This window comes from Perognathus longimembris, chromosome 24 (assembly GCF_023159225.1).
Source record: "Perognathus longimembris pacificus isolate PPM17 chromosome 24, ASM2315922v1, whole genome shotgun sequence".
Classification (NCBI taxonomy): Eukaryota; Metazoa; Chordata; class Mammalia; order Rodentia; family Heteromyidae; genus Perognathus; species Perognathus longimembris.
The window spans coordinates 23,523,665-23,535,926 of NC_063184.1; the positions used below are offsets into that span (position 1 = coordinate 23,523,665).

At 35.1% G+C, this 12,262-nt stretch overlaps 1 protein-coding gene across 1 annotated transcript in view; it reads right to left on the reverse strand.

Annotated features, from left to right (window-relative positions):
* Ccser1 (coiled-coil serine rich protein 1) overlaps positions 1–12,262 on the reverse strand; it is a 671,676-nt gene that overhangs the window by 217,843 nt on the left and 441,571 nt on the right. Inside the window, exon 11 of the mRNA XM_048333671.1 lies at positions 9,448–9,492. Coding sequence (XP_048189628.1) covers positions 9,448–9,492 — 45 coding nt within the window. The remainder of the gene's footprint in view (positions 1–9,447; positions 9,493–12,262) is intronic.

The following is a 12,262-nucleotide window of genomic DNA, read 5'->3' on the forward strand; positions in this document are numbered from 1 at the left end:
TTAGAGTGCTAGCCTTGAGCAAAAGAAACTCAAAGATAGTTCCCAGGCCCTGAGTTCAAGCCCCAGGACTGACAAAAAAAAAATAGTGATATAGGGGAGGAAATGGACACCTTTTTGCCTTTTAAAAATAAAATGGCTTAATATATTTTAGATACTATAACATATGCTGCTTGAAAATCAAAATCATTCTACTGCAATTTTTCTTGATCTTCAACTCCTTGCAAAATCCGTTCTAAAACTCTTAAGTTCTTACTTACATCCAGAAGTTTAAAAAAAACACATATAAATGGGGGAAATGTGTTGTATTCTAGAACCCAGAAGTTGAAATTTCCATTAATTTTTACCTTGCTGTGAAAATCTATCATGCCAGAAAATTTTCCTGATTGCTTCTATAAGACCATCTTGCAAGATCTGCATTAGGAGACCTGCAAAAGCTTTATTACTGAGGTGTTTCTTTTAATCTCATCGAGGTTATTGAACTTTTTTTTGGTCAACAGATTTTGTCTCTCTATGGTCTTTTCAGAGATGGCAGAGAAAATGTAAAGGAGACAGCTGGAAGTCCAATTGGAAATCCTTTACCGCCTGATTGAAATCATTCTACTTGAAGCACACCTTTCTTTTAGTTGTCAAGTGCTGTATTCTGACGCCTCTGCTTGCAAATGCAGCTGGTGCTCTAAACATACTATTTTTAAGTGCAAAATTTCTGCCTGTATAAAATTGAGTGCTTTCCTACAATATTTGTCTATCAATTCAATTTTGAAAATTCTTATATTTGATGAAAAGCCTACTTTTTTATACCACGTGTCTGTGATTCTTACTACCAATACAAGTCAAGCCTAATGCTAAGAAATCATGAATTCAACAGGCTGTCCCGAAATAATGTCCTTTAGGCAAAGTTCACTTCTAAAAACTGTACAGGGACTTGCTTCCATCTTCTCTTTGTCCTATTTAGTTTCATTTTGTTTGGAAGAAAATGGCTGGCTTGAAAGGGGCCCTACAGAGGCTAAGGTGATTGGGAAATTGTCTTAGTGAGCAAGTGGGTTTGCTTATCTATGGTAAGCCTCTGCTTTCCTTATGTGCTAACTCATCTGTCCCTATCACCAACTAGCAGTAATTTCATTCACTACAATCTGAAGTTTCTGTGTGAAAAGACCTAGACAATATGTTGTAAACTCACCACACAATTCAGGGAGAGAGGGGGCAGGAGGGAGAGCCGGAGATTGGGGAGGAGGGAAGGTGGGAGAAAAATGAGGGAGAAGGTAACAAGTTGGACAACCAATGTACTCACTACCTACTATATGTAGCTGTAACCCCTCTCTTCTTCACCTTGACAATAATAATAATAATAATAATTAATAATAATAATAATAAAAGACCTAGTTGGAATGTTCAATAAGTGAACAGATTAGAATTCTGAGGTTGGTTTCAACCTGTAGTCAACCATCTTCTGTGTGATAGGTTTTCTATACTTCAATCTATTTGCTGCCTCAATTATCACTCTTTCCTTTCCACTCTCATTGTCTTTGCTTCTCTTGTGACATCTTCTGTCTCTATGTACCTATTTTTTGTGATTGGGCCACCATTTCCAAACGAAAAACTAAAATCACTAATTTGAGTACACTTTAGATTTTATCTTCTAATTGGACTGTGATCAAGACTACCTGTGATGTGTTTTTTGTATGGAAGTAGATATAATAAACTTGGTTTTAATCTGTTTTTTTTAATTTATGGATCCTTAGAATGCCAATGGTTCCAAGCACAGAAAAAACACTTCAAAATTGAATCTGAAGATCAGATACAGAACTTATATAAAGCAGCTGACTAACCATGTACAGGTCACTACTTCTGAAAACTGCATTCAGTTAGAAGTGCAGTCATGTTCTCCCAACTATAATAGAAAGTATGGAACTGGTGGCTGCTGAGCTTAAGTTAGAAATTCCAGGTAGATTTTTTTCTCCATTTTGAATTTATTAAAACCAAGTTAGAATGTTAAATCTATCTATCTATCTACCTATGTATCTATCTATCTACCTACCTACCTACCTACCTACCTACTTAGTTGGGGTTTGGGCCTTTTACTCAGGGCCTAGGCCTTGTCCTTAAGCTTCGTTTACACAAGGCTAGTGTTCTACCACTATAGCCCCACTTCCACTTCCGAGTCTCTCTCTCTCTCTCTCTTTTCCTTCCTTCCTTTCTTCCTTCCTTCCTTCCTTCCTTCCTTCCTTCCTCCCTCTCTTTCTTTATTTCTTTTTTTTTCTTTCTTTCTTTCTTTCTTTCTTTCTTTCTTTCTTTCTTTCTTTCTTTCTTTCTTTCTTTCTTTCTTTCTTTCTTTCTTTCTTTCTTTCTTTCTTTCTTGGGTTGTGTTAGTTAATTAGAATAGGAGTTTCACAGATTTTGTTGTGGGCTTTTGGATAGATACCCAAAAGTGGGGCTGCTGGGTCATAGGGGAGTTCTATATTGAGCCTTCTGAGGAATCTCCATACTGCTTGCCAGAGTGGCTGAACCAGTTTACATTCCCACCAACAATGAAGTAGGGTTCCCTTTTGGCCACATCCCCTCCAACAGTTGTTATTATTAGTTTTCTTGATATATGACATTCTTACTGGGGTGAGATGGAATCTCAATGTTGTTTTGATTTGCATTTCCTTTATGGCCAGTGATGTAGAGCATTTTTTCATATGTCTCTTGGCCATTCTCATTTCCTCATCAGAGAAGTTTCTTTGTAAGTCTTTAGCCCACTTGATGAGGGGGCTATTGGTTATTTGCGGTTTTGTTTTGGAAGAAGGTAATTTTTTTAGTTCTGCATATAATTTAGAGATGAGGCCTTTGTCTGTTGAATGTCCGGTAAATGGCTTTGAACCAAAAACTTCAGATCTCAGCCTCCAACATAAATAGGATTACAGGCCTGAGCCACTAGCATCCAGCATATCTTTATTTTTTTCTCCCACCAGAACAAATTATATTCAGATAGAATGTGAAATCACGTTAAGAGGTTAACTTAAGTGTCTCGTGATTTTGTGGTATAGATACCATACATATAGTAAACAACATGACACACAAACTGCTCCATTAGAAGCAAAGATGAGGAAAGAAGAATCACACACAGGATACACCCAACAACAGTAGCAACTTCTGGCAGTTATTGGGTGATTTCCATGTGCAAGGTGCCTAAACAGCTTTACCTATCTTAATGTGTTTAATTCTCTCATCTTCCCTTTGAAATAGGAACAATTCTTATGGGCTTGTTAAGCATACTTCTTTCTACTAAATCTTGATTCATAAGTAAATACAAACTTTACTTTTTTATTGCCTGCCAATTTGATAAAGAATAAAAAAGGGAGGATATCTGATTTCTTATCAAATCACATATACCTAAGTGTCAAAGCATGAGCACTGAATCATTTATAAATTCTATTTAAATATATTTTGTCTAGTTTTTATAACTTAAGTAAGAGAATACTATTAGCCAGCATGTATTTTTAAAAAATATTACAATCAATGTGGTTATGGAACTATCTCATATATAGAAACCAAAAATGGACTATTTAAACTTGGAACAAGATTGGAAATTTTACACACTGTACAAAGAATATTGAGTCATAAAGAAAATGTGCAAATGGAAGCAGCTTTTATAGAAAATTATTAAAGATAATTGGCAACTCTGATCTTTATCTTATGGAAGCCTTTTATTTACTACATAATAGTACAAAGAACCTCTATCAGAAAGAATGACATTGCCTCATTTGTAAGGAAATAGAAGGACTTGGAAAAAATTATACTAAGTGAAGTAAGCCAAACCCAAAGAAACATGGACTCTATGGTCTCCCTCGTAGGGAATAATTAGCATAGGTTTAGGCTAGTCACAGCAGAGGATCACAAGAGCTCAATAGCTATACCCTTATGAACACAAAAGATGATGCTAAGTGAAATGAACCCCATGTTATGGAAGCAACTGTTATATCACTGTTGTAATTACTTTCAACATGCGATGTGAAACCGTAGCTTCTATTATTGATGATCCTGTTGTATCCCCTTCCTGTGGTTGTACCTGCACTATCTCTGTATCCTATCTGAGTACACTGGAAATGGTGTATAGTGGTATTAGAACTAGGAAACTGAAAGGGAATACTAAAATCGAGAGACACAGGGTAAAAAAGACAAACGATTACAAAAGCAATACTTGGGGGGGGGGATGAAAAGAGGGGGGGAAGGGGGAATGAGGGAGGAGGTAACAAGAAATACAAGAAATACAAGAAATGTATTCAATGCCTAACATATGAAACTGTAACCGCTCTGTATATCAGTTTGACAATAAAAATTAAAAAAAAATAGTACAAAGAAGTATAATTACTTTCTGTATTTCGAAATTACACTCATTATTAGCCCTTAAGGGAACAGTAGCACTTCAACACTTTTGCAAGCCCTTATTTCCAAGAACTGTTCACTAGCTTCCATTTTAGCTCTCTGCTTAGTAGCCACATATTTTTCTTTTTGTTATTGAAAGTGATTCCCTTGGCTAAATGCTGATGGTTCATGCCTGTAATCCTAGCCACTCAAGAAGTCGAGATCGGAGGATCACAGTTCAAAGCCAACCTGGACAGGAAAGTCTCCATGAGACGTTTATCTCCAGTTAACCTCCAAAAACCCGGAAGTGGCGCTGTTGTGCAAAGTGGTAGATCACTGGTCAGGAGCAAAAGAGCCTAGGTATAGTGCCTGGGGCTTGAGTTCAAGCTCTCCAACTCAAAAAAATTTTTTTTCTTTTAAAAATGATTCCCTCCAGGGGGTCTGTTAGACATGGAAAACATCCAGTCAGTTTCCTTAACTCCAGCAATAAGCTAGTCATAAAATTGTCTGCTTAATAATTTTCGTTAAGGTACAAATGGAAATAAACATCAAGAGTGTTTTTCTAATTTCTTTTCCACTTGAAATCATTCTTCTGATAATATTCCAGGCAGACAAATTATTTTGAAGCTCAGAAGAAAAGTATCATAGTCTATAAAGTTCCTCCATTTTAGAGTCCGGATTTAGAAGTGGCTTTTAAGCAGAAATACGCATCTTATCAAGGTACAAAGAATGCATAAATTATCCAGGTCTATTACCAAAGACATGATATCTATGATCCAAACAAAAATGATCTTACTGGGACATTTATGTATTATTTAACATATAAAACCTTAAAATTCCTGAAATAATTAATGCACATAAAGGTATATTATGGCTGGAAATGAATTTGACAAAATATTGACTTTCATTCTAATGTCCCATATACTAGTTATGTTTCTAAATCTTCTAGGTATCATCTATAAATTTCCCATTTACGATTTTCAGAAGTGAGTGAAAAGATCAGAACACTAAGTCAAAAGGGAAAGTTAGTGAAATATTCAAGACTATAAAATATCCAGCACCCCAATACACAATAATACACACTCATGATTTTCTTGAAAATGGTGAATTCCAACTGCACTTGAATCCCATAGATAAAACTGAGATCCTGGTTGTAATAATGCCTGCCAAATATTGGCAATTGAATAATTTCTAAAACAACCAGGAATTTTTGTAGTAAGAAGGAGTATATCTATAATATTTTTGAAATATTTTTCTATACAGTGGTTCCAAAGATGATAAGAAATGTCTATTTCTATGTTTAGAAAACTATAAATGACTATGTTTATACGTATAAAGCAATTTAAATAAAATCTTATATTCAAGTATGCAACTACTCTTGCCTTCAGATATCCAGAATACAAATACAATCTCTGCTTCTGTTTTTCATCATTTTGGGAATCTATATTCTGAAGATATAAACGAGTGACCATGGATTTTTATATACTTTTACTCTATGTGAACAATCACAAGAGTTCTAGGATCTCTATAAATTCTACTAGGACAGCCACAGTCTCCATTGTTGCTCACATTAGTTTATCACACTATGCTGAATTTTTTAGGCAAAATCAATCCAATCCAATCATACCACTTCTCTTCATTCATACAGCACGTATTTTTAGACTTAAGAGGTACTTCAAAATACTGATGTCTGGAGATTCCAGAGGTAAAATGGAAGTAAAGAAAATCTACCATGTATTAATTTTGAATCTGTCTTGCAAACATAGTGCATACACACTCATATACAGATAAATATTTAATGCATTAACAGACTTCATTTTTAAAGTATACCACTCTTCAAAATGACAATGGTGTATATAGCCTTTTAAGAAAATTAAGAGCACCTTAGTTATCAACAATAAAAGAACCACAGAAAGAGAAAAACTTTTTTTTTTTTTTTTTTTTTTTTTTGGCCAGTCCTGGGCCTTGGACTCAGGGCCTGAGCACTGTCCCTGGCTTCTTCCCGCTCAAGGCTAGCACTCTGCCACTTGAGCCACAGCGCAGCTTCTGGCCGTTTTCTGTATATGTGGTGCTGGGGAATCGAACCTAGGGCCTCGTGTATCTGAGGCAGGCACTCTTGCCACTAGGCTATATCCCCAGCCCGAGAAAAACTTTTTGAGAATGCCTTCTTTGGGTTTTAACCCAATGAAATTTCACGGAGGATTTTCTATGAACTGCAAGATTGCTAGAAGAATCAATGGTACATTACTTAGAGTTTGTGTTGAATTGTCACATTTTGTACTCTCATAATCTCCTTTTTCTAAAAAAGCTGATTATCTATAAAGATTAATCCCCTCACTTGATAGAAAATTTATACATACAAATGTGCAACTATATTAATATAACTTTTATAATTTTCATAATAAGATCTATGATCAACCAATGCAGATGAATACAAACAATTTATGTAACTTCCTCAGAAAAATCACTTACAAGTTAACCACTTGTCAATTTACATTTTTTTGTACAGCATATAGTGTTCCAATCTGGCTTTCAGGTCTAGCAATTAGCTGTTTAATCATATTTACTTCTTAGCTAAATAGAGTTAAGTCTGGCTTCTATTTCCAAGCATGCTCTGCTTCATTGCTTCAATAAGTAAATAGAATATTTCAAAAGACACTTCTAAAGCCTTTGTATAAATATTTGGAAATAGGTCCTTCGTATTACATCCATCAACACCTATTGGGAATATCTGTCACTTGAACTAAAACAAAGTAATTCATTTTAAGAGACAATCATTGTCATTGAATCTTGATCAATCATGTCAGCATTATCATGAGAAATTCTAAGAGGTTGCAGTAAGAATTTCTTCAGATTTGCACACTTAAATTTAATGTCTTCAGAAGCCCACTATTTTTTTGTAAAGCATGCATACAATAGACTTAAGCCAAATGGAGCCCAGGAGATAAATGTCACCTTTCCTAGGCAAGAGAGACCACAAGGCACTTAAGAGAGCAATTGCATTCTTTGTCTACAGATCATCTGCTGCTGAGACTTGACAGCAATGTTTTCACAACACACTTCCCCTCATTATCTTGTTCCTCCTCATGCTTCTTACCATAAAACATTCTAGATTTCACAGTCATGGGAAAAGCTGGTGAGTGTTTACATTGAAGAGACAAATACCCTAGTAAACCAGAGCTTCTACAAGCTAGAATAAAGGGGATTTGAATGTTAATAAGGCATATTTGTTTTCGATGCATGGATTGGAAGATACAGGAGACTTCATTCGACCACAATAAATGTGCTGAACTTACCGTCTTCACAATTAGCTTCAAGAATCTTAGAAAAAAATAACCCAATCAAGGCTATCTTGTCTATAAAGATATAGATGCATAGATGATAGATAGATCTATATTTATATAGGGCTATAAATCCATATCGATCAACATGTACATGTACATATATAGTGATAAATCACTACAAAATTTGAACTTCCGACAAGATACACGTTATGGGACTTTGTAAAATCTAAAGCATATTGTTATTATATTCATTACTCACCACCGAATTTCTAATAAAAATAAAATCAGAGGAAATAAGATCCTTTGTAATAAAATTCAACACACGGTATTTCTCTTTTTTGACTAAGACCAACCATAATTAATACCAAAATAACAACCCAAAGTAACAGGAAAAACTAACAAAATGAATGATAAAAATTCCCCACATCTGAGGGGATGCCATGGGTGTGTGTGTGTGTGTATGTGACTTAAGTGCTCTTCTGTATGCTGGAGCTCCTGTTGGAGGAGGAAGTGGTTGTGAGAGGCTCACTCCGCCTGTGAGTCCGGAAGGCATGAGATCAGCTCTGATAAATGGTGGCTGGACAGCACACTATGAACTTTCATTTAGGAGGTGATGGGTTTACTTCTTTCTCTAAGTAGATCATTTTGGTCTCCTGTCTGAGGAAAAACATTAACCCTCACACACCAAACAGTAAACAGCTCTGAGGTCTTCCTGATAGAGTGTTATTTCACCCCAATCGTCCCGATGCCTACATCCTTATTACCTCCCTCTCCTACCACATGAAAAATATCGAAGGGTTTGTCAATATTTCACCTTCTGCAGCTCTTTTGCTGATGCGAGCCAACTATTACACTCCCTGCCAACTTAATAGATTCTTCTGGAAGGAAATGAGCAGAGGAAAGGGAAAGAAGTGCTAAATGACAGGTTTACCAGTGACTACGATGCCAAATTCCAAAATAAAAATAAACCCATAACTAGAAAATAAAATGGCAAGGAGCAAAGTGAATGCTATGCATTCAATAGAGGAGAGATGGGTTACAAGGAAAAAGAACCCACAAATGTTCAGCCAAGTAAGATTTATTTGCTCATTTTGTAAGAGAAAAGATGTCCAGTTTTGCCCATAATTTGTTACATGAGCATCAACAAAAATGAACTTACGTTTTCTGCAAAAAAAAAAAAAAAACTATTGATTTTCTGATACATATTTTTCGCTTCCTATTCCTCTTAGCACTCTTACCAGCTTGGTTTATAGAATAAAGCATTTATACTTTCGGCGTGGAAAGAATTTTAATTAATCTTGCCTTTACTTGTTAAAATTAGAACACTATATATACATAATGTGTATGATATATTCAGCGATGTTAAGAGCACCTGTGATAATCAGCAATAATGAAGTTTTAACACTTCTAATATATCCAGAACAACTTCACACTGTCTAATAATGCACCTTAACCTCTGACAGGAGAAAGAAAAATCCCAGAAGTTGTACGATAGTTACATTGTGAGAAATTTTGCAGATTTCTCAATAGGTCATTATAAATATTGCACTACAAAGTTCATTTACAATGCCTCCTCGGAAGCAGAAATCCAGTCTCACAGAAACTTTGCATTTGTTTCAGCTTCAGAGGATCAAGCACAAATCACACACTCAGATAAATGTGTGAGAAACATACCTTTACCAGAATGAATGGAAGTACATGTACACAAATTTTTTCTCAACATTTGCCCAATCACCAAATCAATATTAATCACCATCACCACATCACTAAAACCATGTTCTTTCTTCTTCCCCCTCCCTCTTCCTTTAAGCATTCTTACCTCTCTGCCTCCTTGTACGGCCTCCAGTCTTTTCAAGTTTAAACCCTGAAAGGGGGGGAAAAAGTATATATTATTGTTGACAAAGAAGAAACTAATAATTACTACTGATTCAAGACCATTGATGGAAAAAAAATCATGTAACAAGAAACACTTGTAGAGTTGTTATCTCAACCATGAGCATGGATGTGTGAGAGAGAAGTAGCACTTTTGAAGAAAAGTGACACAAATACATTTCTGGCTAAGCCTCAAGGCCATTTATAAAATTCAATGATTTATTTGTTCTAAGTAATGAGGGTTCTCCGGTGACATCACGGCTTCAGTGGTGCTATTTAAACTGGAAATTGTGCAGGCAGTATGCAGGTGAGGTGCAGTAAGCCCCCAATCCTTCCCTCCCCTTGTACAGTCCGTTCCATACTTAAACTAGGACTAATGAAAAAGAGCACTGCGCTGGAGTGAGGTCCAGAAAATATTTAGGATTTTGACTTTAAAAATCTTTTTTCTATTTAATAAGAATTGTGATTTAGGACTGACAAAATACTTTCCTCCTATCTATATCTGCCTTCCACAACAAGAAGGGATATACTTGAAGTCCCTAATATAAATTATGATTGATTAAAACAAGAAACTTGCATATTTTCACAGCAAAGTAATTGTAAATGTCCTTGAGGTCACAATATATAAAACCAAGGGGTAATCTATTCAGCTATCTATCTGTCTGTCTGACTACCTGTCGCCTTCACCTATCTTTATTGATTTACTTTATTTAAGAAGGCAATGTTCTGGAACAATGATTGAATCTTCTCTAATCTCGATGACATCTTCAATCCTACATGGCAATCTCTTGTACTGAGAGAACAATGTGAAAATAGCAAAAGAAAAAAATCTATGATTTTACAGACCTTGATTCTTCATGTAAACATTTATTCTTTTTCCTCACCTTCTATTATTTCACCCTACCCTCTCTCCTCCATCTCATTCTTTCTTCCCCCTCCTCCTTAAATTATCTTAAAGTACACATCAACTAAATGTTTTCTGTGAGCCAGGCATGACATTGGGAATACCAAAATAACCAATCAAAAGTGGCCAATGTTGAGAAGATGATTATGTAAAGGAAGCATCAAGACAAGAAGATGAGAGGAACTTTCTCTTTAATTACTAGAGGGGCTCCTCGTAGCTTGGAAAAGTAAACCGCATCTCTCAAAGCTCCTTAGAAACACAGAACCTTAGCTTGACCCCAGATACCCGGAAGGGCAATAGACATTTCAAAAAATTTCCAAGTGGTTCTGTGCACATAGAAGATTGAGAACTGTTCTATTTGGAAGTGTCTAGGAAAAACGAGGGGTTTACTTGGCAAATACTGTGTGCTGGGCAAAGGAGAGATGAAAGGATTAGGTTGAAAACCTGGCGAACTTTTGAAGTTTTTCAAAGGAGTTTGGACTCTTTAGGTATAAATTACTTTTATAACATTTGGGGAATGCGGGGAGGGGGATAAAGAGCTAAGATATGAATAGAAAGAATAAGGGCTCACATAGTAACAAAAGTCATTTATCTACATTTCATTTTCTCCTTTTAAAGGAAATATTACCATGGACAATGTGAAAAAATATGCAGGTTAATGCCATTATTCACCTGTATCATAAATAGATTTTTGAGACTTCATTACAGATGGTATTTGAGGTGATAGGTATATTTGTTACCCTGATTTAGGCAGCACACAGTACAGGACTGCATCAAAACATGGCGTCACATCCTATCAAGTTGTATCAGTCTTATATGTTATCTAGAATCTGCGTCCTTGGATACACTGTTTCAACATTTTGGAGTATATTACCCTGTAGTTGTCTTTAGAGTTAATTCATCTTTGTTACAAAGGCAAACATAGCTTTTGTTGTTTCCTACAAGTTTTTCTTTTCCCAGCCATGTGTAAATTTCACACAACTTATGTGAAGATTATGATTCAAAGAAGATTCTAGGGCCAGAGACTATAAAATGGCTCCAATTAGCCAAACAGTAACACTTAGGACAGGGATTTTTTAAAAAAATCATATAAATACCAAGGAAGTGAAAGCATTTTTCTGTACCATTTACATATGTATTATGCAATGGATACTCATTTTTATATTTTGTATAATTCCCACTAAAGCATGTTACAATATTTCAGAAAAAAAGTTTTATGAGACAATCTTGCTCTTAGAAAAATAAAGTAAAATCAAGGGCATTCAAATTATTAGTATAGATATAATATATGTATACAATACATATGATATAAAATACATTGCAAATTTTGTATAATATTTAATTAAAATTTATAGAAGACTTATACTGATTATATATATATATATATATATATACATATGCATGGAAGAATTCCTAAAAAAAATTCTAAATGTAATGCAAGAATCACAAAATTCTTAATTGATGTAAGGTCTACTTCATTATTCTTCAACAATACATACATAACATTTTTTCAACAGGTTGGGAGCAAATTATATTTTAAAATACTCTAGCGGATATGGTTGAAAAAATATATTTCCTTCACTATACATATTTTCTCGTTAGAGAGTCCAAATGCTTTGCATTGATCAAAATTAATCACCTGAGACCAAACCAAAATGTTATAAATTGTCAGTAGGGGAAAAAATTACCCTGGAGCAAATGTTCTACAGCATGCTAAATTAAGATGGTTTAGTAAGGCATTAAAGAAGGAAAACCTATTAACTCAAAAAATAGAATTTCTTACCAAAATCTCTCCTGCTTTCAGACATATGATTGAACATCCCAGTAGCTGGGAGGTGGGGGGAGTGTCTCTATCAAA